At 45.5% G+C, this 25,361-nt stretch overlaps 1 protein-coding gene across 1 annotated transcript in view; it reads left to right on the top strand.

Moving 5' to 3' along the window:
• Positions 1 to 1,016: 1,016 nt before the first annotated feature.
• LOC120841320 (flavin-containing monooxygenase 5-like) overlaps positions 1,017 to 25,361 on the top strand; it is a 124,622-nt gene continuing 100,277 nt past the window's right edge. The window contains exons 1-2 of the mRNA XM_042286310.1: positions 1,017 to 1,249; positions 6,062 to 6,479. Of these exons, the coding sequence (XP_042142244.1) occupies positions 1,017 to 1,249; positions 6,062 to 6,479 (651 nt within the window). The remainder of the gene's footprint in view (positions 1,250 to 6,061; positions 6,480 to 25,361) is intronic.

Here is a 25,361-nt window from a genome sequence, read left to right as displayed (position 1 = left end):
GAAATAATTATACAAAAGCTAACGTATAGCGGAGCATGCTAATATATACTTCAATAATATGAGAACACGATGAACAGCAAGCACAGGCCGAGCAAAGTAAACAGTAAAAATAAACTACAATAATCTGATTTCATCAAAAAAGCATTGAAAGTTATGATCCTCTTCCAGTAAGTCGGGCACCACTTTCCGGTCGCTAAATTTTGGGGGGTCGGGGGGGGGGGGGGGGGGAGGTGAAATAAATATTTCAAAAACCCCAGTACGTGTGAAACATTCTCAGATCTTTCTTCTTATTGCCAGTGTGAAGCAAGACATAATGAGGTGCCACTATGTATCTTGATTTATCTATCCCGATGCTAAAGTAATATAGATTATGCATAAACTTCGGACGGAGAAACTTTCGTCGTATTTGTGAAGGTATCCATCCGAGTTTGAGATTTGAGATACACTATCGTGAAAATTAGTTATTTAGCACCTATCTCGCAGCCTCATTTTGAATTCCTTCGATTTTGTTTATATTTATTTGCATGTGCGGGTCCCAAATAATACAGGCATGGTCCAAAATCGGGAGGACGTAATAAATATAGAAGGTTTCTTTCAAGTGAGCCAAAACGTTTCTGAAGTTGCGACGCATAATGTGCGGCATGGCGCTAGCCTTAGGTCACAATGACTTCACGTGATGATTTCATCTGAAATCATCGGCTAGGTCCTAGGAGAACCCTGAGATAGGTTGCCTTAGTACCAAGTTTTAAGGGGTGATTGTTTAGTTTGAAAACAGCAGGACCGTTTTACGTTTTCTAGTGAGCCGAACATCGACATATTTGGATACATTAAAATACATCTTCCATTTATCACACCACTCTGTAGGTCTTGAGCGTCGTCGTCACCGGACATTTTCTTGTAGAAAACGCAGTCGTCAACATACAACCTGATACACGATGGAATTGCATGTGTGATACAATTATTAAAGATTAGAACAAAAAGAGAGCCTAAAATTAATTGAGATTTCTTTTAGTATCATGCAGCGCATCAGCAATGACAAAGGCCCACTGCGGGTCTGCATTGTGGGAGGTGGATCGAGCGGCATCCTCGCTGCACGTCAGATGCTTGACGAGGGCTTCGAGCCAGTCATCTACGAGCTGTCGTCCAGTCTGGGTGGCCTGTGGGCCTACCGCGGCGACAGCCAGGAAGGCCTACCGTCCGTCATGTGGTCTACCGTCATAAATAGCAGCAAGGAACTGGGCGCATTCAGGCACGTACTCTAGAATACTTTTGACCGTCTTGGGAGGCAGGTTTCCCCCAAAGTCAATGGACCCTGGCAAAGCAGCACCCTTGCCTTCTTTACCTCCTAGCTGGAAAAAAAAATACTAACTTTCAGATGAACCAACCTCGCAATGTGATTGGCTGATCTGTTTCAGTTGCTATGACAATCGCCATCTTGGTCCCTTCAAATCTTCGAAGCTTCTAAAGGGTTGTTTAAATCCAGTGGCGATCGCTATGGATCATCATCGTACTGCAAGAGTTCCTCGTCACTATAAGAGACTGTGCTTACAATCAAATTATCAATCATGCATATCTCTACAAATCTCTTACAAAGGTTTTGTTCCTCTTGGAAATTCTGAGACAAGGAAATTAGTTTTCAATGCCGACAAGCACCTACACCAAATCTCGTGGTGGTGGGAAGGTACGCGCTTGTCGCATATCTTCGCACCGCCACGAGATGCGGCGTTGCACGTTATGGCGGCGCCGCATCTTGGTACACGAGGGATACCTCGATAAAGCAAGCTGTCACCTAGAATAGACCTTTTGCTAAATTGCCCAAGCACTAAGGAGCATGCTGCGAGTGTAGGTACACGCGCTGCACGTGCTGACTTTAGCAGTAGTAACTTTTCTAAAGCAAATGCTTAAAACAAATTGCGTCTGGCACACGGGTTTATCAACACTTTATTTCGGTGCTTTGCTTCGAACGTTTTATATTTGAATGCGAGTGCGTGTGGCGCGCGTAACTACATTCCCAGCATTATCCTTGATGCTTGGATAATTTAGCAATAGGTCTACTGAGATCGGCTAACAAAGAATTGAGAGGTGACATAGAATCAAAATGACAACAATACGGGGAGCTCTGCGCAACTTTCCAAGGATTCAATGAATTTATTTTAGTATACAACGCTGTCAAAGTTACTGGCGTGAGCGCGTGGCTTCATCTATTGTTTTGTTTGCGAGAGAGCGCGTGCCAATGATCTACGAGATTAAACCCCATTCACAAGCTAGCAACTTGGACGGCAGCGTTGTACACTAAGTATGAAAGAGAGTAAAATCCTACTTGATCAAGGGAAAGCAACAATAGGAAATGATGAACCAGCATGCTCGTAGATATATCTTTGACAGGTACGCACTCTCTCTGGCTTACTTCACGAGCACCGGGAGAAGCGCAACCCAGCATTCCCGCGGGGTTCGTGCAGGAGAGACGGCTGTCTCCCGGAGACAGCCGTCTCCTCTGCCTTGGCAAATCAGGTATCCCGGATTGTCGGTGACAGCCCTCTCCCTCCGTGCAGTGCGAAAGCGGGAGGGACAGCGGGATGCGCGTGCGTTCTGTCAGTGAAGGTTTCCAACATGATTCGGTGCTGAAAGCGCACTATTGAATGCAAAAGAGCGATGTAAGATGCATTTCCCCAGTAGAGTATCTGGGCTCTGCGTCTCACGAGATTGCGTGTAGCGTATTGAAGCCTTAGTGCTCTTGAATTGAGGTAATCGTGCGTGGACGTTTATCGCACCCGCTAATTTAATACTGGCTTCTATGCGGAGTTGTGACGTCATACTCCGACTGCGTTATCCTTTGGTGCCCGCGCTGGTTGTTGCCTGTTCCTGCCGTTTCCCTCGTCATGCTGCTGTCCATTCACTTTCGCGTCCCCTCGAGGCGCCAAGCAAAGGCGTCGGGCTGTGGATGGCACAAACCGAGGTTCGATTCCCACTGAGTCGCTTGGAAAATCTCAAGAAAATATTCACGCCTCGTTACGAATATGTACGATTAATTCTGATTAAGAGCGCCTTCGTTTTCTTTGGCATTCCCTACTATGGATTGTGCATCCTTTATGTTGCCCTGGCCTTTCTGCAGCCTTTTTTTCTATTGTACTCGAGCTAGACACTTTTTGCACAGAATCCAGCCGATATTCTGCTCGCATGCATTCTATAAAGGTTCATTCGAAAGTACCCTTAAAGCTTAAGGTAAAACAAAAACAATCACATACAGTTTAGGAATAATATAATTTTAAAGTGTGAATGGTGTCCCGCCCCTGAAAAAACAAAAACAAAACAGTTTTAGTAATTGAATAAATATATGCATCACCGAACGGTCATTTTCTGCCCAAATGTATCGCTAGAGGACCGAACCAGATGCCAAAGTTTCATAACCAAGCATAATGTTATTAACAAGTTATAGGCGATTTTCAGAATTTTTGAAATAAAAAATTGCAGCCGACAAAGGTCTCGAATAGAAAGAGCTCTATGGTGCCTGTTACCAAAAATGGGGAAAAATATACCCCGTTTTTCCATTAAACAATTTGAATATATCGCAACTTTTCAATAACACAACGTATAAAACTGAAACTTTGGCATCTGGTTCCAACCTCTAGCACGGGATTTTGGAGTAGAATAAGCGTTCAGCGATGCCTATTTTAATTTTGCAATAAATGAACACTGTATTTTTTCTCATTCGCGCGGTTGTTTAGATTTTTTGTTTTCGTTTTTTCGGTGAGTGAGGGGAGGGGGGGCAGACGGGGACGCGCGTACATCGGGAGTGTGAAATACCTTTGGCCAAGCTTTCGTTTTTTCGATGATCTTGAGAGAGTTACTGGTATTGTTAAATAGCCAAGAAGGTTCTGTTAATACAGAAACTCATATTTGCTAATATAAATTTTACTTACGAGGGAAACAAGGTGCAAGTGAAAAGTTTCGGTCAAACATTCGCTACATCACATCAAGTCTGGAGCGATGTTTTCGTCATCGTCTGAAAACCCGGCGCGCACTAAAGCAAAGGCTACGTATATCCGCGGTATTCCGTTTCGCAAAAATTCCAACTACCAGCTCGAAACCAGGTTTTATTCGATCAGTTTATGATTATTTAACAGGCTGTGAGATCGCAGCGCTTCCCGATATATATATATAAAAAAAAGGAATAAAACGCGAAGCGAGAACCACCGGCTCAGTTGTTTATGCCTTGTGATTCGATCTTTTTGAAGTTGGATCTAAAAGCGCAAGGCCGAAGTAAAAATTCAATGCCGCAGTTTTCTAAACTGCCCACTACAGAAGAAAAGCTGTGCGGGGAGTAGCGTTTCCGCAGCGTTGCCAAGACGAAAGCGTCTTCTCCGTTTCTAATTCTCGAATAAGATGTTTTAAAGTGAACTATGAATTAGATGTTATACAAATCGTGGATTCAACGGCAATCAATGACAGGAGACGCTGAACAGCCTGACCAACTACTGCTTCATTGAAGCGTGATTCAAGTACACAGATAACTGCGTTTTCAAATTCACTTGTGCATTGTTTGCGAAAGCGCCCCCAATTGAAAAAGAAAGATATTCAACCATACATCCGATATAGCATAATACCCCATAAAAGGACCATTTGACGTATTATGTTATTTTTACCCAATAAAAAGACGCGCAGGCCAATTTGATGTTTGATCATGGTTGTTCACCATATCTTCTTTGTTAGAAGGCCCGTAAATTGCATTGTTGTCGTTCTTCTGTCTTCAATAATATTCAGTTAGCATAATTTGAATTCAGTAGATCAGACGAAAAACACCGACACTAGTTTGAGCATCTTGGTATGCGAACGCAAAAGGAGACAAAGGACACACAAAACCACGTCAGACACGGACAGCCTTCGTTGGAATGCGTTCGCATACCAAGATGTTTAACCTACGACGTCTCCTAATTTTATTTACCTTAAGAACTCTTATGAGCGTATTACGTGTATAATTTAAGAAAGAATGCCTCGAAGCAATTAAAATTGTTAATGGTGCGAGCAAAACTGCTTCATTTGGATTCTTTGTTTGGTATTACGTCCCATCTCTCGTATAGCCACACGTTGTCGATCCTTTTTTTTTTTTTTCGCGTGTTTTTTTTTCAATTTTAATAAAGCTCCTTTTCCAGGAGGCTCTATGAGAAAACTGCGCCCAAAGTTCAAAATGGGGACAAAGCGGCCTAGATTCCCTGACCAATTTAGATCTACAGTTCTCGTCACTGTCAGCGGAGAAACGATACCACCTCGTTTTACTTAAAATGGTATTTACCGGCACCAAATTTTACTGCTTACGTTTGTGCCCTAAACGACAATTTTCAACAAGCCTACAATATTAGATTGCAGTCTTTACACATCAAAACAAAGAAAAATTAAAATAAAACAGGGATATTTTTTTTTTAAATTTTGAAACCAGCTGAACTTACAGAAAGTATATGAGGAGAGATAAAATAAAAGACATCCGATCGCTGGTCGGATATCTTGCCTCTCCTCACAGTGTTTTATGTAAGTTCAGGTGGTTCCCCATTCCAATATGTATAATCAACTAGCTCAACTCATTTTCATCGTAAGGGATCATCTCTTGGCATTCGCATCATCATGACATGTGTATCTGAGGCAACTTCCTTTCCTGGCACATAAGTTTACAATTCTAGTGTTATTCCCCATTCATATGGGCCAGCTTAAAAGTACCCTAGGTCCTTTTGATATCGGTTAATCAGCCCGCGCACCAGGATTGCTAGCACATGCCACTCGCGGAGGATCACCAATTGGTTCGCAGCCAACCATAAGGATCTCTTAGCTATAGGGCATGTGAATATTGTATTAAAGGTGTTCATTTATGCAATTAATCTATATCTATTTTCATACAAACCCCATTTTCTGTGAAAACATGATGGATTCTTTTCACTCTGCATTGCTTTTATTCTAGTACTTGATTGATTGCTCGAATTTTCATAGTAGTTAACGGTTATTCTTATCTTATCGTCACTATTTATAAAGGCCTATATACCAAGACAGCGTCCACTGTTCTCTATTTCTGCAGCGACTTTCCCCCTCCCAAAGAGGCTCCCAACTTCATGCACCACACCAAGATGTTGGCGTACATCAGGAACTACGCAGACCATTTCGGCATCACGGGTAAAGTGCGCCTGCGTCACGAAGTCCTCCGTGTGACACAGGCCGAGGACTACGACTCCACTGGTCGCTGGGACGTACTCGTCAAGGATCTCAACGGTGACGTTGAGTGCAGAGAGACCTTTGACGCAGTGTTAGTGGCCTCCGGGCACTACGGGTTCCCTAACGTTCCCACGTTCAAGGGCCAGGAGAAATTCAAGGGCAAGATCGTTCACACGCACAGCCTCAAGGTCCCGGACCAGTTCAAGGACAGGAGGGTTGCCGTCGTGGGCATCGGAAACTCTGGCGTCGACGCTGCCGTTGACGCATGCCATGTGGCTGCCGAGGTGAGTCTGACCTGCTTAAGGGCGGACACATCGTATTACAGAAGACACACACGTCAACAGGGTCAGGGCAATGGGTAATACCTTTCCTAAAAACAAAACAAAACAAAAACAAAAAACGGTTCCGCATGCAAGCAAACGGAGCTGCTTGCGTCACACTGCGAGGCTCATGGGAAACTTCGATGAGGCTTTTTTTCCAGACCAGCTTGCTCACTTTCAGCTTTCGACTGTTAGATTTTAAATTTTAGTGCAATATAAGCATTGATTTGATTTATTTATTCTCTAAACTGGCTAATTTGACATACCATGTGAAATCTCTACTAGCCCATGTCGCAGACACCGTCAGTGCTCAGGGCGACAGCGTTGCTTTTTAAAGTGCCAGTTTTACGCGCGAGTTCTTACAAGCAAGGCATTATACTGAACAAGGCACAGGCACCGGTACGTTTGTCTACATTTTTTGTAGACAAACGTACCGGTGCCTTTTACCCTTTTTTTTCATTTACAGGAACGTTTGGTGTTTGTATGATTATACAGCTAGACGCTCGTCTGCCTCAACGTGCGACTTGTCTCCCAGGTGTAAATGAGGAATTTGGCCAGCGCAGTACAAACCGCTAGCCTGAGGTCTTTAACGTGCACCAGGCAGTAGTGATGCACGACTGCACGCCGGTTCGATGCTCTTCCAGATCAAAACGGGCGAGGGTGGGGTTAAACCTAGGATCCCTAAGTTCTGCAGAGCGAGCTTTCACTCCACGTGCTCCGCGCTGCTACGCGGAGCACAAAAAAAAAAAAAAAAAAAAAGAAATTACGCGATTTCTTTTTTTTTTTCGTTTACAATTATAATATAATTTACAGTACTGTATACAAGTAATGCTTTACATTATATACAGGCAGAGCGTTACATTTCCGTTAGATTATATTTTAGAGCGCAGCTTTTAGGGGCCCGTTCCCGGCTTGAGCGGCGTCGCCGTCGGCGTCGCCGTCGCCGTCGCCGTCGGCGTCGGCGTAACCAAGGTCATCCCAAGGTCACGTGACCCCCAAGGTCACGTGACCCCTCCCAAGGTCATCTCAAGGTCACGTGACCCCCTGAAGGTCACGTGACCCCTCGAGGTCACGTGACCCCTTCCAAGGTCATCTCAAGGTCACGTGACCCCAAGATGACCCCACGTGACCCTTTGAAGGTCACGTGACCCCCAAGTCACGTGACCCCTCTGAGGTCACGTGACCCCTTCCAAGGTCATCTCAAGGTCACGTGACCCCTCTGAGGTCACGTGACCCCTCTGAGGTCACGTGACCCCCGAGGTCACGTGACCCCTCCAGGTCACGTGACCCCTCCAGGTCACGTGACCCCAAGGTCACGTGGGGGTCACCTTTGGGGTCACGTGGCCTTGAGGTCACACCCAGGTCACGCCTCCCCGAGGTCACGTGACCCCCTCCCCAAAGTCACGTGACACCCCCCCCCGGAGCATATTAAAGAATGAGGGGAGGAGGAGGAGAAGGGGGAGGGGTCTACCCTCCCCTCAGTACCCTTCACTCCTCCTCCTCAAGAGCTGCGCTCCAATTCGGCGTTACAGGGATTTGTAAACGGCTTTCACTTTTTTTTATGTACAAGGAATTTGGTATTACATTAAATACATATATATATATGCTCTATATATACATTATAATATACATTGTACATTATACACATTATTATGTATTCATTATATGTAGTTTAAAGATACGAAATCCGTTATTTTTCATAACATACAAGCAGTGAGTTCCATTCGCTTTACATTATAAGTTTTTTTTTCTTATTACAGATTTGTTTAAAATAAAACCATGAAAGCTACATTTATGCGGTTTATGCGTGTGAGTTATACGCCGGAGGGACATTATGTGGGTGGTTAATCTTTGGGATAAGATGGCTAATTAATTAAGATTTCTTAATTAACTTTTTAATGAATGAAGATAGACATATTGTTTCAACTAGGAACTTGTTGAGCGATATCGAAAACTACTAAATCAGTCATTTTCAGAAAGAATATCAGTGCGTGAGAAGCGTAGTAGTGCACTAAAGTTACCACTCGTGGAGCAGGTACAAGGCTAGCGGTTGCGTTAAAGCGCCCGCTCAATGTTCCCGTCTCTTCTCTAGCCCCAGCCTTGTACCAGCTCCGCGAGTGGTAACTTTAGCGCACTACTGCTCTTCTCACGCGCTCAAAGTCTTTCCAGAAATAACTGATTTAGGGGTTTCGGAAGACGCTCAGCAAATTTCTAATGGAAACAATATGACTCTTTTCAAGAATTAAAATTTAATTAACGAGTTTTAATTAATTATCCGACTGATCGCAAAAATTAACTACCCCCATATTGTCCCCCCGGGCGTATAACTTCCTGGCACAAACCGCACAAGTGTAGCTTTCATGTTTTTTTTTTAACAAATCTGTAAGAATAAAAACAACGGTATATTGGACATGTACAAAAGCATAAGAGTCATCACAAAAAAGAAGGTCTCAAGTAAACTTTCTAAATCGACTGGTGCTATCGTGGATTAAATTATAACAGGGAAACAACTGATATTTTTACGACGTATTTCCATTCATCATTTTCATCACAGCGGGCCTCTTATGTTTGAACCTACTTCAAAAGCATCATATATATATATATATATATATATATATATATATATATATTAATTTACCCAGGATTTATGTGTGAAAACTGCTTCAATATTCACTTTACGCGTTTTCCATAAACTTCAAAGACCTTGAACTACTAAAACGTCTTGAATGGTATCGAGGTGTTCTGCGAAATGCATGTAGCGAAGGTTTGTCTCTTCCACTTCAATCTTTTTTCAGCGTCCATTTGAAAAAAAATCCGAAAGGAATACAGCGTCAACACGAAAAAATAAAAGCATGGGTCAACTTTTCGATAACTTTGCAAAGTCTACAATGAGTGCATCCGTATGTTTCAATCCCGCGTGTGTTCATCCAGAAGTTTACAACTATGGTATGAAAGTGAAATCGGTGCTTCATGCCTGGGTCCCAGACAGAGGCTGTGTACTCAAGGTTCGATCAAACGAGTGACATATAGAGACAGAGCTTAAGAGATAATGGAACAGAACCACGTTTTCTCCTTAGGAAGCTGAGCATCCGGTTAGCATCGTTAATTATGTGCACTGTATAAATGCGCAAGGACAGCTTAGGAGTTATATGAAGACCAAGGTATTTATACACTTACACGGATTCTAATTGCATGATCTTAAAACAGCAAATAGGCGAAACTTTGTTACGACGGGATGCGGACACTGATTTGCACTTGGGGATGCTTATTTCCAACAGCCAAGTGCGGCACAAGTTAGCTAGTGAGATTAGATCAGACTGCGAAAAGCTGAAGTAATTTTTGGTTCATATTTCTCGGTAAACTACACAATCATCGGCCGATAATCAAGCAGGAGAGATGCAGGTTGGCAGATCTTTAATATATGTGAGAAAGAGTAACAGCCTAGAACTGAACCTTGAGAGACTCTTGAGTTAAAGAAGGTTAAAGAGAAATTAGAGCCATTGACTGTAATAAATTGTGATGATGCAAAAAGCACTCAATTCTATTAAGTAAGTTTCAGTCGATATTAGGTTAACTTAGCTATGAAAGCAGTAATTGATGACTAACTTTATCGGAAGCTTTAGAAAAACCAAGAAATACGCAGTCCGCCTCTGATGCATGGTCCAGAATGGCGTGCAGATTATGAGTGAAAGATAAAACTTGGGTTTCGCAAGAGAATAATTTCCGAAAGCCGTGCTGATACGGGTTAAAAAGGAGTTTGAGTCAAGGACGTTGGCAAGATTACAGTGAATAATATGCTGTAAAGTTTTGCAGGCAACGCTGGTTAGAAATATTGTACAGAGTGTATTAGGTGAATGCTTAGGCCCGCACATATATGCAGGCACAACCATCTCCACTTTCCAATCATCAGGTAAACATGGAACATCTAAAGGGTGCTGAAAGAGCTTTGCACGAATTATAGAGGAAAACGTTTTGGTGTTTGTAAGGATTTTGAAATTAATTTCATCAGCACCAACAGACGAGTGCTAAAAGTGTGCTAAAAGTGGGAAAATGGTTGGAGGTACAACGTTTGCTAGACGACATAATTTAAATGTTGCGCAACTGCAGCGCGCGACATGTTGCTTAAGCAACGTGGTACTTATGTAGTACAGACGTGAAAATCGCAACGTTGTGTAGTGAACTGTTTCCAATCTGTTTCTGGCGCAACATCGATCGGCACGACAAAGTCACAGCGATAGGCTACTGTTTCGAATTCCATGCTGCCTAAGAAACCGTGTGCTAAAAGTCAGAAAAAGGTTGAAGGTACAACGTCTGCTAGGCGGCATAATCTAAATGTTGCGCACCTGCAGCGCGCGACATGTTTCTTATACAACGTGGTATTACTGTAGTACAGACGCAAACATCGCAGCGTTGTGTAGTGAACTGTTTCCAATCTGTTTCTGAAGCAAAATTGGCCGGCACAACAAAGGCTCGGCGTTAGGCTACTGTTTCGAATTCCATGCTGCCTAGGAAACCGTGCGCTAAAAGTCGGGAAAATGTTGAAGGTACAACGTTTGCTAGGCGGCATAATTTAAATGCTGCGCAACAGCAGCAGGCGACATGCTGCTTAAGCAACGTGGTATCAGTGTACTACAGACGTGAAAATAGCAACGTTGTGTAGTGAACTGTTTCCGATCTGTTTCTGGCGCAACATTGATCGGCACGACAAAGTCACAGCGATAGGCTACTGTTTCGAATTCCATGCTGCCTAAGAAACCGTGTGCTAAAAGTCAGAAAAAGGTTGAAGGTACAACGTTTGCTAGGCAGCGTAATTTAAATGTTGCGCAGCTGCAGCGCACGACATGTTTCTTATGCAACGTGGTACCTATGTAGTACAGACCCAAACATCGCAACGTTGTGTAGTGAACTGTCTCCAATTTGTTTCTGATGCAACTTTGATCGACACGACAAAGACACAGCTGAAATCAACTTGAATCCGCTCCTTCACACTGGTGTTCGAAACGCAAATACTTAGCGGATCCGCCCGTTTTCTTCAAAGAATCACGAGCAATTGCACTTAATCTTTAAGCAAACGCGTCCGCAAACGCGACTCAACCGTCGGTGTGAATGGGCCTGCACTGGTTCGAGCTCCGTGTTGCCTAGGAAACTGTGTAACAACGTCACTATAGAACCACTCTGTTAGGATGCGATGCACCAAGGTTGGGACGCGCTTCCTGAAATCACCGCTGGGGCAAGGTTGTATAAAAACAATATTAATTGTGCTGCAAAACCTTGAAGCTAAATATATTAAAAAAGATCACGCGCACGTCATTTGGTACTAAACTCCAATAGAATTTAGAAGAAGAAAAGCTTTTTCTGTTTGTTTTACTCAAAAACATGCTTTCTGCAAGCTGAAGATGACCACAGTAAAAAAAAAAAAAAAAAAAAGATTAAGAGTGGCAAAATGGTCGTATTTAGCTCGGTATTGGTGGACGCCGGGGGCCCAGGTTTCAGCGGTGAGTTTCCCATGTGAGTGTTCTTGCAACATTGCCGTGTAGCAAAATTCGGAAAATGGCTGAAGGTACAACGCTCGCTAGTCCATTCGCTACCAAAGCTGGCGCTTCCCCGGTCGCGCCTGCAGAGACCTAATTGTCAAAGCCGGCGAGTCGCCGGGCTGTACACATTTGTGATTTTAAATTTAACTAGTGGATGGCGCGCTATAACTACTTACACTTGCAGGGTTTGATATATTACCACCGCACGGGTTATGAATCTTTTCTGCTAATTCGTGCACGCTTACCATTGCGACATGGGGGAGAACGCCACAGCCAAAAATATCCCGATCCTCTATCAACCCACGGCCGCAGATGACATCAGGAGATTGGCCGTTTATTCAATTTTCAATCAATGATTTCACATGTCCAACAAACTTTCGTCATGTCGAATATGCTGTCGGCCACTTCCGACGCCATACGCCAGCGAATTGAAATGTCGCAAACGGTTTGCAGTGCGCGCGGCGCCCGGGTTGGAAAACATTTGAGAGAAAGGGCACTGCAGCATTGCCACAATGTACTGTTCGAGGCTAAGCTGAAGTGATGATGATGATAGCGTTTATCCCACTTACAAACGTGGGTTCCGTGTGCCATAGTATGAAGCGGCTTCTCTCTCCGCTTGAGTCTCTATAAGATACGCTAGATGGACAATTTGGTCATTGCAGGACAACTGGAAATTTGATAATGGTCACACGGACTCAAGCTTGCACGACGTTGATTCATATCAAACCAGATATGGCATCCGTAATAAATATGTGGAGAATGTGCTTCTGCGTAAATTTTTAGTCACCAGTTGAAAGAGCCACCATGTTTTGAAGGTTGTTTCACAAGGGAGATATCTTTCGGCGAAAATAATTTTGACGCCTCACAGGAGAGACGTAGTCACCTTCCGTTTTTAATAACTTGTTGATAATGATAAACACAGCTAGCCGGCTCCGATTCTGGTGTGCCAACAAAGGTAGAAAGCGGGACGAGAGGGAGCGAAATTTGCAAAGCTCGGGGGCACTCGCATGCAGACAAAGCCAAGAACCACCGGCCGCGCGTTATCAGTGTTGCCAGATATCAGAATTCTCAACACGTGATGTAAATGTTGACGCAAATACCATAAAATAAAAATTAAATGAAAGAGTAAGTAAATAAAATGGGTTTCTTTGTCAGAAGAAACACTCTTTTTAATTTTTCCATGGAAAATAAAAATGCTTTTGAACACTTTCAAATGTGCTGAAGAAGAAACAGCGTACCGCGCAGGATCACGTGATAGTTCGACCGACCTTTATTGGGCGAGAGCCGCTTCGACGCCTCGGCGCGCGCGTCTTGTTATGGGTCGGCCAACGCTCCTGTGAAAGGCGCGCACGCGCGCAGGAAATGACGTCAGTTTGACGCCGACGCGCCTGAATCCCGAGCAAAAACGCGCATCCGGTCTGCGCTTCAGCCGATTTCGGCAACTTGCCAAGTTGCAAAGTTTGCCGGATCGGAAACATTTAGACAAATCTGCCTCGTAATATTTGACGTGTGGTCTTCCTAGGCGTTACTGAAGAGGACTGCATTGTTTTTTCAAAACCAAAAATGAAGCGGAGTTGCCCTTTCGGAAAATGCCCCTCGCGCCGTTCCTCTTCTCACCCTATTCCAAGAGTCACGTGACGTCAGGGGCTTCTTTTGTGTCGGCTGTTCTTGTACGGATAATCCTCAAAAAGCGCAGAATGAGCGGCTAGCTGCGAGCGCGACAACGACCTTGAGACTTCCAGGTGTCTTCCCCTCATTGTCGGGGCGCAAGCCCCCGCGGTTGTTGCCGCGTGGGAAGTCAACCTCCACCTGCTCGTGGTGCGCCCTGCCAGCTTCATTGCTGCAACGGAGGCTCTGGCGAAAACCCCCCCACCTGGGATGGGGAACCCTAGCACTGGGGTTCCGTATGTGGACGGGGGGGACAAAAAGGGTTTGGCAACCCTAGCTTACCCCAATGGAGGACGGAGCCCCTGAGGCGGGGAGCGCAGCGTGTGACGGAAACGTGTGACGTGGGGACGGCGTGGGCCCGCATGACGTGTAACGACACAGATGTGTGGACGCAAGACGTGTGACGACCTGAACTGAAAAGGGATGGAAGTGTGACGTGAAGCGTGTTGACATCTGGGGAGTAGGGCGTGGAGCGGGTGACGTGGTCGGGACGTGTGACGCAGTACGTGTGACGCAGCGCGAGGATCCGAGACGAGGCATCCATACTGGGGAAGACTATCATAAAGGTGGTGCCCCTCGTAACTTCCCAGGTAGGGAGGTGCCCCCGCATGGTGGCGGGGGTGATCTCCAGGGGAGCCGAGGGATATAAAAGTGATCACTGAGCGGCGGGGCTGGATGGTTCATGGTTGCCATTCAGTGACCGTCGGACCCGCTGTGAGACGCACTCATGTCTTAGTAGCGGAGCCGGACAGTGAGTCGAGCAAGTGGGTACTTTTAGTACCACTGGTTTTCCCGGGCCGTTCCACTGGCTGTACAACACAATAGTTGGTTTCATTTATAACCCTTTAATCCCAATTGGCTTTTTCCTGAAATTTTCACTTGATCACATGATCCTATTCATTTTTATTGGAATTGGGTTAAGCCTGCGGTGCGAAAGCGGGAGCGGGCAGGGGACAAGTTTTTCTTAAATTTTTTACAAAAGCCCCGACTCAAAAAAAAAAAAAAAATCTGTCCCCTCATTGTCGCGGGCACGCTCAATCCGCGAGCCTGAGGACGGCAGCGCGGCCCAACGCAGGCCCGAGGCCGCTCGGTCGGTGGAGACCGAGGGGCCGCGGTGTGCTGGGGTCGTTGCAGCAGCCGCCCTCTGGCATCGCGCGGCTGCTGGAACTAGAGTGCCTTCATGTGCGCTTCGCTAGCTGGAACTATTCCCGTGTCTGCACAAGGATTGGCTTGCGCAATAAAGGCTTCAGGTTGTCGATAATACATTTCTTGCCGAGACATAAAAATCAAGTGGCTTTTCCTAATCTCGTCATTACTGTTCGAAACATAGATCTCCCTCATAGGTTGTTCATCCCATTTTGAATTATTTTGCGAATTTTTTCGTCCTTACCTCTGCTCGATGTTTGTTTTATAACTTGATAAAGACCTTTAAATATTGGCGCGGGCTTCCGCGATCAACGCTTTACCGAATTTATCAAACATTGGACATGACTGGCGTCAAGAGGGTGGAAGAAGCAAGCCGCAATTTTGGCTTCTAATAAAGACGGTGCAGTCATGAAATAAGTCTTTGCTTCACCTGTATCCACAACGCCCCATCGTTTGCACGATCATAATTTCTCAGTGACATAGGTGTATACCACATTTTACTCATAGTTACTATAGATGTGGCCCCACAGGCTTCCCCGTCATGAGCGAGTCGACTTTTGAATGACTGGTGGCTCTCTTGAGTGAGAATAAATATTATCATCTTCCCACAACAACCACACCTTTCTCTCTTCCCCCTCCCCCCTTTCCCGAATTGGGGAGATATCAGACCACTTCAGGAAGCAGCCTGCACACAGGGTTTTCGGCTACTTATCCTCAACACATTCGAACTTGAAAGTAAAAACATCGCATGAACGTCGCCCAATTATTTGCAACCTAAATAATGCGACTCTACTGTTGGGACCGAATGAATTTCCTCATCAATCATTATTTGTTATGATTTCATGGTGAAAGTATGATAGTCGTGATGCCACAGAAGTGGTCGATTCAAATTTCAAAGGGAGAAACAGGTCCTGGTATTTATTTTGCGGAAATACTCGCTCCTGTGACGCTCCAGTGCGTAAGGTCAAAGCACCCGAGGCAGTGCGTAATACTTTACAAACTGTCATTGACGATGAAACATTTGTGGGTAGTGCGTAAAATTGTTTACATCATATATTGTAGCACTCTAAACAAAGGCATACCTACCCGCAAAAAAATGTCGCAATTATCGCAAAAAACAAACAAACACATATTAGATTGCTTAAATGTAAACATTTTGGCGGAACTCCGCCTGGTTAGGTAAGTAATAAGAAAAAGTACAACGTAGACTCTAACCAATTTCTTCAATGTGCCCGACGTTTCGAAGCCAGCTCGGCTCCTTGTTCACGGGTGACTGTATATGGGCCCAAAGGTAGCAACCTGTCGTCGTTTTCTTCTCTTCTCTCTTAGCTTTGTTTTCTTCTTCTGTTTCTGTGTGTGGCGCATTTTAGTCCGTGTATGTAGGTGCTTGGAAGCGTTCCGGTGGATCGGTTCAGGTTGTTGCTTGTATTTTGTATGTGCCAAGATTCTATTAAGAGCCGCTTCCTCCAGTTTCTTTCTGTGTCAAGGATCGTCCTAGCCCGCGTTTTGAGACCGTACGGCATTGCAGTTAGGGCTCATTCACACTGGAAGCGGATCCGCGTTCGCAAAGCGGTTGCGAACGCGGTTGTATAAGGATTCAGTACAATTGCACGCGCATTTGATGACATCATATGCGCGTGCAATTGCACTGGATCTTTATACAACCGCGTTCGCAACCGCTTCGCGAACGCGGATCCGCTTCCAGTGTGAATGGGGGGTTACGCATAAACCTGTCTCAACTCTGGGCCATTTTCTTCCTCTTCCAAAGGATCGTCCACCAAAAGAAAAAGCTCAAGGCCTGATTTACCAAATTCCTTGTGCCGAATGCGACGCCTCTTATGTGGGGGAAACAAAGAACTTTCCCGAACGTCTGCGTAGACATAAGTATGACGTAAAGAAGAATGACATCCAAGGCAGCGCGCTGGCGGAACATGCTCAGAAGACCGGCCATGCCATTGGCTTTGACAGCAGCTCCATCCTTGACACAGAAAGAAACTGGAGGAAGCGGCTCTTAATAGAATCTTGGCACATACAAAATACAAGCAACAACCTGAACCGATCCACCGGAACGCTTCCAAGCACCTACATACACGGACTAAAATGCGCCACACACAGAAACAGAAGAAGAAAACAAAGCTAAGAGAGAAGAGAAGAAAACGACGACAGGTTGCTACCTTTGGGCCCATATACAGTCACCCGTGAACAAGGAGCCGAGCTGGCTTCGAAACGTCGGGCACATTGAAGAAATTGGTTAGAGTCTACGTTGTACTTTTTCTCATATTAGATTGCAAAAATTGTTGCATCCCCCCCTCCCCCCCCCCCCCCCCCGGCGCTCTCTCTCTCTCTTAATTTTTTTCCCCGCGCCACTACAAAGAACAGCGGCCCAGCAACGAATTTCTACCAAAACCTCGCTTCTCGGAGAAAGGACTCGGTATATGGAAGTGAATCTGCCAGGGGGTTTGTAGAAATAAGAGGCGACTGTTGAATCTAGCCTTTTGCACAAATCATGTTCGGGATATTTCCATTTTCCTTCCACGCGATTAGAAGGCAAGACGGCGGGGGAATTCATGCGCACTAACATGCTGCTTCTAAGAAAGAGTGCCAGATTTATAGTGCATGTCAATTTACATGTAAATAGTTTAATCACTGTACACTAACATTTTTGGCCTGGAGGATCACATGGAAGCATGGCGGAAAGCAGCTTGCTGGAAATAGAAGTCTCTATTGAATTGCACTGGTGTGGAAAATTATTACGTATGCTTCTCTTATTTCTGTGCGAAAATAAAAATAGCGTTTAGAAACCGAACATTGTGAGATTTGAGGAGCGCCGAAAGGACATAAAAAACCGGGACAACCTCAACATAACGAGGCGCCTTGCGGCACTCAGCATGTCCTGGTTTCTTGTTTTTCTGGAGCCTTTCAAAAATGGATGAAAAATTATGAACCAACTGACCCGACTTACCACGTTAGAGCTGTTCATTTTCATTACGACAGGCTCTCTTCAAACGTCCTCCATAGTTCAGCTTGTACTGGTCCGTTCTTATTTTCGGTTCCTTTCAAAAAGTGAGCTCTAAGCCACTGGACCAATCTACCACATTCATAATTTGCGGAAACGAAGAAGTGGAAATGCGACAAAAGGAAAGATTCGCCCGCGTTATTTGAGGCCTATAGAAAAGCGGACCGGATACAAGGGAGCCAAAATCTTTTACAAGAAACTCACAATCTTCTCTACAGTTTTGTCTAACAATTTGGTATGAAGGTATACTTGGACGCCTGCATGATTCGTTTAGGAAATAAAGCGAAACTTTGCACCGGATCATTCTACGTGTACGTCCACTACCATTCGATGATTATCATGCTTTCGACTCCGTATCTCCGATTAACACGTAGCAGCACAGTTGCTGCTACGTCACGCGCCCAAGCGAGCGTGCCGTCGGGCGGCGTTCGTCAGTTATTCGTTGCATAATTCGCTCCATGGAGTTTAGCCTTTAGCCCGGGCCATAATAACAAAGTTTCGGTGGTCGTTGCCATCTTGCACGAAAAGTGAGTGCGAGATGGCAGTAAAAAGGGCTTTTATAACAAGCGTTCCAAAACGGCCTTGTTGGTTAGATGCAGGAGTTGCACGACAAATGCAAGTGTGCAGTACACGGACTGCTCACAAACAGCATACCTTATAGACCGTTTCATTAAGCTCATAGCAGAGAGGGTAAAAAGAGAAAAAAATGCCCTCCCCCTCTCGCCCGCATGTCGTCTGCTCCGCCGAGTGGATAGCATCTGGCTGGCGTACGAACTCTTTTTTAAAATCGCGTCATTTTGGGAATTTCAAGCGCAGAATTTGGTATGCCAGTTATAGTATATTACTTTGCTTGATAAAAAAAGACTAACAGAGTCCAATTGCGCTGCTATCTGCGTGCAAATAAAAAAAAAATAGGGAAAACTGTGTCAGACTGGCCGGTCTCTCCGGTGAAAAGTGAATCCGGTGGCTGTACCTTTTTTGCTATACAAAGTTCGTACTGGTGTAGGCCTTTAGCGACCATGGGTGGATGTCTGAAATAATAAATAAAAACGTGCTCTCCTGCCGCAATACACGCAGTACTTGAGGGTAGTACTGCCGGCTGACTCAACTGCTATTTAAGTAACGGAAAAAAGATATGGCAGTTGACCATTTACCGAAGTAGAACAACAGAGAGCTATAGGCTAATTTTGGAGTAGCCATAACTACTCTAAGAACGCGAACCACTTCACAACGGCAGCCACAAGCGAGAGTTCGATGTTCCGCGCTTCTGGTCAAGAGATCCAACGAGTCAAAAGATCCAACGAGTCAAAAGGTCCAATAATGGATCTTTTGACTCGTTGGATCTTTTGACTCGCCAGACACGAGTCAAAAGATCCAATGCGGGTCAAGAGGTCCAACGAGTCAAGAGATCCATCGAGTCAAAAGATCCACGGCGAGTCAAGAGGTCCAACGAGTCAAGAGGTCCAACGAGTCAAAAGATCCACGGCGAGTCAAAAGGTCCAACGAGTCAGAAGGTCCAATAATGAATCTTTTGAGGCGTTGTACCTCTTGACTCGGCAGACCCGAGTCAAAAGGTCCAATGCGGGCCAAGAGGGCCAATTACTCGAAAACTGCCGCGCCATATTGCAAGGGGGTCACGAAAAGCTCCTCACCAGTTTTCGCCTAGTGCAAGGCGACGTTGAACATTAAAAGATCAGAAAACATTTTTTCACTAAGTGCCGTAGTTTTTGTTGAAAAAAAAAAAGTGAGACAGATTTAAGTTTGACGCGCCGCTCAACTTCGCACCGTTTCCCTGTTGGCGGCCGGAAAACGGGCCTGAAGGGGTTACCCGGAGACCGGTTTTGTGTCGCTGGCTTTGGGAAGTGGGGAGGGAGCGCTTTTCTTTGCTTCGGGTAGATGCGCCACTAAAACTTTGCGTGACAAAAGTCAAGAATATGAGTTTTTTTACGCGTCTGTTCACGTTTTCACGACAACATTAAAAAAAATGTACCCTCAAATTGAGCAGGTACTTTTTGAACTTGCTAACTCTTTCACTTAGTTCACGTCACGCGCGTATTTTCTTGGCCGGCACAAGCGGTTGCAGGAAGAAAGGGGATTAATCCCCTTTCTTCTTCGCGATTTCTCCGCGGCTAGGGCAGGGCCGGAGGGGATTCTCCCCATTTTGTTGTGGTTTCGCTGAACCGTGACTTTTTTTCCCTAAAGCAAGGAAGCACCACTAGCTCGGCTGCTACAGTGCAATATTTACAAAAGAAATGAAACTGTCTTGGGCATCGCCCGATGTAGCCGCCGGGCCGCTCGGTCGCCGAATCTCTCTGCTCGTGGTGTCTCGTTCTGTGTGTTCGCGCCGAGATGCTTCTTTTTCATCGTCGCGGAAGCACCACTAGCCCGGCTGCTACAGCAATATCGTCATCGAAGACGAAGCAGAACGAGCATACAACCGCGACGAGAGCAGCTGCTTTCAAAACGCGTCACCTTTGTCTTGAGGTGACTTCGATTTTCCTGGAGTCACGAATAATTAGCGGGCTAGCAAGCACACAATAGACAAATTGCCAACATCTAAACAAAAAAGGCAGGCGAAAAACCGATCTGAGTGGCGATGTGTGTAAACAAAGTTATCCAGGACCTAAAAATCGGTGTGCTTATTATGTCCGGAGAGATAGTAAACGGCGAGCTTTTTAAGCGAAGCTTTTTATGGCCAGGGTTTTGTGGATTTTTCATGTGCGTGACCAAAAACTCTACGCTCGCAACGCCGCACGCGCACGCCTTCCCCGTATAAAAGACTCGAAGTAAATAACCAAAATAAAGCGTTAATGAACGCGCGTGCAAGATACCATTTGTTTTAGGTTTTTGCTTTAGAACAGTTACTGCTGCAGACGACAGCACGTGCGGCGCCTGGAACACCATTAAGTGCATTCCCCTTGATGCTAGGGTAATTTAGCAATAAGTCTATTATAGACCCGTTGCTCTCGGGCAGAGGCCGCGAGCGCGTCCGCAAGACGCGATCATGTTATGCTGGCAGCACCACCCAGGCGGCGCTGTAACGTTCGATTTTACACGCACCACATTCGAATGCAAGCATCTGTCGGCATCTGTAAACGCGCAATAAAAAAACGTAAAAAAAAATTATGCAGCTTGCGGCCTCAGCGTCTCATTAAACATTCCTTTAAGATTTATTATTTTATTGCTTTTTTTATAGCTTCCGTGAGCCCGTACGTCTCACTTTCCTTGATAGCAAAGCCGAAGCTACTTCCTAAATCATGTTCTCCTAAACGATGCTCGCACTGCACTAGCGCGCGTGCTTGGCAGGGACACTGAAAGCTCGGAGCTCGCTCTTGTAGCCTCTGCTACGCTGGCACTTATAATAGAACTGAGTATAAAAAAACTGTAGTGGGGAAGCGTTTTGACGCATGTTCGAAAAGCGAGCCAAATATTCTATTTTGCTCGCCTGGAGCGTTGCTCAAAACTTGAGAGCTACGGGCCTATATGTTGTCAATAGGCACCATTTTCAAGATCAGTACACTCTCGGGTAGATAATAACGGTTTATCAAAGATGTGCCGCTGTGCCACCTGCAGGGCGGCGGAGCAAACCTCACCGGAGAAAAGCTCACCGGAGATAAGCTCACTGGAGAAAAGCTCATCGGAGAAAAGCTCACCGCCAAACTACCCGTTGCTGAGAAAAGCTCACCTGCGAATCCAAGAATCGAGCGTTGACTCAAGTGAAATACGCTCACTAAACTGAAGTATGCTGTGATGGCTTATGCGCATGCGATCATTCTGCCCTTCAGTAGCAGAATAAATTTTTAAAATATTATAACATCGTGTAACACATTAGACGTTGCCCGACGAAAATAAGATAAATAATTCCGATAGAAGGCTAATTTTCGAGAAAAAAAAAATAACAGAAGAAATGTTGATAGAACGCTAATTGAAAAAAAAAAGGTCGTATTTCCTCTATCCTGGCTACGTCAGAATAAAATATGGTGACACACAAAGACGCTGTTGCATAACACGCAATCACGAAAAATATATTTTAGGTTTGTGTTTATTCAGTGTCAGGTCGGTTTGCTTTTGAGGAGCGGCGACACTGGTTTACGTTGTAGACGAAAAATTTTGACAATGCAGTACCACTACAAGCCTGTGGTCTTTAACGTGCTTCACGCAGTAGCCATACATGACTGCACGCACGCCACAAAAAATATGTAGTATGTTTATGATAATGTCTGATTCATCAAGTGGATATTTTTTCTTGCACCACCATTGCACCGAACTTTTCGCACCGCAATTCGAAATTATAAAAAAATATTATCAACCACGTTTAGACTACGTTCTACTAAAGCTACAGCGCAGCCGACGCTACGGGCTGACAGGACCCATTAAGCAATGGTGAAAACAAAACAGGTTCATGGCGTGCGTCGACTTTTTTGTGCATGCTATTACCGGCTAGTCCAATCAATCGCAGAGTGTCTCACGGCTTTGCACTTTTAGTGTGCGCGTGTGCATTTGTGTAGTGACTTTCAAGCTTGTACAGCGCGCAAAATATTTGGGAAATTCCTGCGGTAGTCAAGCATACAGCACGAAGAGATTACGTTGGTCACCAGCCGATTGAAATGGAAAACGCACAACGCCGCGACGTGGCCACCGATTTAAGATGCCAAAACCTGTCGTTCCCGAGGCCACTGCATCATCTTCTCCCATCATCTTCTTTTTTTTTTTTTTTGCTTTGTTAATATTCGCGGGATCCCAACTCGTTGCAGTGCAGTGACTGTCACCCCCTCCTAGCCACCCAAAAGCCGTCATTCATCGTTGTCTGGCTTTTCTTTCTTTTCCTGCTGTTTTTGTTCCAACTTTCTTCGAAGCCCCTCACCCTCCCCCCAACCCCCCCCCCCCTCTTTTCTCCGTTATCGGACAGGAAGTCAAGAGGTCCAACGAGTCAAAAGGTCCAATAATGGACCTTTTGACTCGTTGGATCTTTTGACTCGCCCGACACGAGTCAAAAGATCCAATGTGGGTCAAGAGGTCCAACGAGTCAAGAGGTCCAACGAGCCAAAAGATCCACGGCGAGTCAAGAGGTCCAACGAGTCAAAAGGTCCAACGAGTCAGAAGATCCAATAATGGATCTTTTGACGCGTTGGATCTTTTGACTCGTTGGACCTCTTGACTCGGAATCGATGTTCCGTACAGCCCGCCGATACAGCCCAAAGATAGAGAATAGGGAATTGTAGTAGAGCGTTTCCGCAGCCCGCTAAGCACCCGGATAGCGCTCCGTAATCCGCCACAAGACCTTGAACTATGCAGAGAAGGCTGGCGGCGCGCATGCGCAGCTGGGGCGTTTTCTTCGGGGATACCGTAGCGGAGGAGAAAAACGATCTACTACAACTCCCTAATGACAACCTCCCGTTTTGTCGTCTGCTAGCGGAGTCGGGCGCTTGCCTCTGCGCGATCCAAACCAGCGCTTCTTTTTGCGGCTGTAGGCCGTACGCGCCCCGGATGTGACGTATTTCGTGACATCTCGCCGGTTCTTCGCTTTTTCCGGGCGCGCATAAAAAAGTTGGTTGATTTCAACTTCTTTCTCAACGCGCACAAAAACGCGCGGTGACGTAGTAGTTCGCTCCTGTGTCCCGGCCAATCGGGAGAGGGCAAGCTAGTTCCGGCTCCGCGTTTCTTCGCCGTCTGGCCGGCCAGTCTGTCGCAGTTGTACTTTGCTTGCTTGCGAGTATGGCTGCATCTATGAATTTTCTCCCCGTTTCCGACGCGATGAAGGTGACCGCCAGAGTGCGCTCGTGCCTGCGTGCGCGCGTGCGCGCTTGCCCGAAACTGGCCCGTCCAAACCAAAGCGCACGATTCTGACTCAGATTGCGCGCCGGAAACAGCAAAAACGTAACGAAATACGTCACATCCGGGGCGCGCACGACCTACAGCCGCAAAAAGAAGCGTTGGTTTGGATCGCGCTGTACCCCGCCGAACCCGCTGAATTTCCCGGATGTATGGAGAGGGCGCTGCTGTCGAACAAAATGGTGCCGCCCAGAGAGCGCTAAATGGAATGGTCTATAGCCACACCGGTTTTAGTCACAGTCCGGTTCAGGCTACACAAGGAACGAAAATAGGACACCGATCGCTGAGATAACCCATAATAAGAACCAAAAAAGATATTGGTGATTATAAACGAAGTATAGCGCCGGCCATACTTTGGTTAGTATTCCATGCGTACTCGTAGTATCTTTACATGTATATATGATTAAAATAGGTGGTGAGCGTTTATAGGTTCTTTAGTTTTACCCTAAATTTGTCTTTCGTGTCCAGAAACTTTTTTTTTTTTTTTTTTCACTCCGGTAGCGGCAAAGTAAGGGCGAAGCAAACGAAAGCCATCACAATTACCGCTACGAATGTGTCTCTTTAGAGAAATGGTATAGTAGCCTTGACACGCAACCAGGAATTGCGAGAAGGATTACGCGGGCGCAGCGTCCAGCATAATTCGGTCTTTGAATGCCAGGGAGTTGGGGGCTAACTCCGATACAAAGAAGGTGCCGTTCGTGGTGGTTACGCAGTCTTTTGTGTAATTTTGGGGGCGCTATGGGAGAAAGGATGACCAGAGAATTTAGAGAGAGGCGACCTTCTGAACGGGAGTCGTTACCGAGCGAGCGAACGCACCTTTGTACCACGGCGGCAGGGATTCTAAAAGATGGTGACGTCTTTCTGGTGACCGGACGCATTTCAATCCTGCGATAACCTTGCCACTTATTTTGGTTCAAAGCGTGGGAACGTCAATGCTTATAAATATAGAGTTTATCCTTTCTGTTTTTGATAGAAAGAGAATATATTTATTTTGAAGAGAAAGTCTTGACCAGCTGGAGTAGCTAGGGACGATTCGGCAGCATCCTTCGAGCGGCGGCAGCCTGTTGCCTTCTGAGCGGATGTCTCTTTCCAGCGAGACGGCTGCTCCTTCAAGGCATGGCGAAAGTGGCCTTAGTAGCTTCGATACAAAGACTGCACCAAGGACGCTCAAGAATTCGACAAAGCGATAATCACGCGCCTTTTGGTCCCGGTTGTGGGAGCGTTGAAAGTGTCTTCCGAGGGAGTTTGAAATGAAGTAGTTTATACATAGCTTTGTTGGGGTTTCTTTGCCATTTTTTGTAGTGCGCAGAATACAAATTAGTTTGCTTTCGAACCACCATGCTGCCATTTTTAATCAGAATTAACGAGTAATGGGTAACGTAATTTGATAGCAGATACTGTAAAATAATAACGACATTACTCGTTACTCATTTGGTATTCTAAAGAGTACGATAGTACGTTACTAAAAAGAACTAATGTGTTACCAGTAACGTTGTTACTTGTAACGCGTTAGTTCCAACACTGTGACCCAGGAAGAAAGAAAAGAAATTGATGTTGAATGCGAGCTTCTTCGAGTAACTTTTATCTGTTCAGATATTCCCCTGTAAACAACAGTCCTCACCGCCTGGGAAGTATGTAACTGGGCGAACG

Source organism: Ixodes scapularis, unplaced genomic scaffold (assembly GCF_016920785.2).
Source record: "Ixodes scapularis isolate PalLabHiFi unplaced genomic scaffold, ASM1692078v2 PGA_scaffold7__128_contigs__length_106722199, whole genome shotgun sequence".
Lineage (NCBI taxonomy): Eukaryota > Metazoa > Arthropoda > Arachnida > Ixodida > Ixodidae > Ixodes > Ixodes scapularis.
This window is presented reverse-complemented; position numbering and strand designations above follow the sequence as displayed.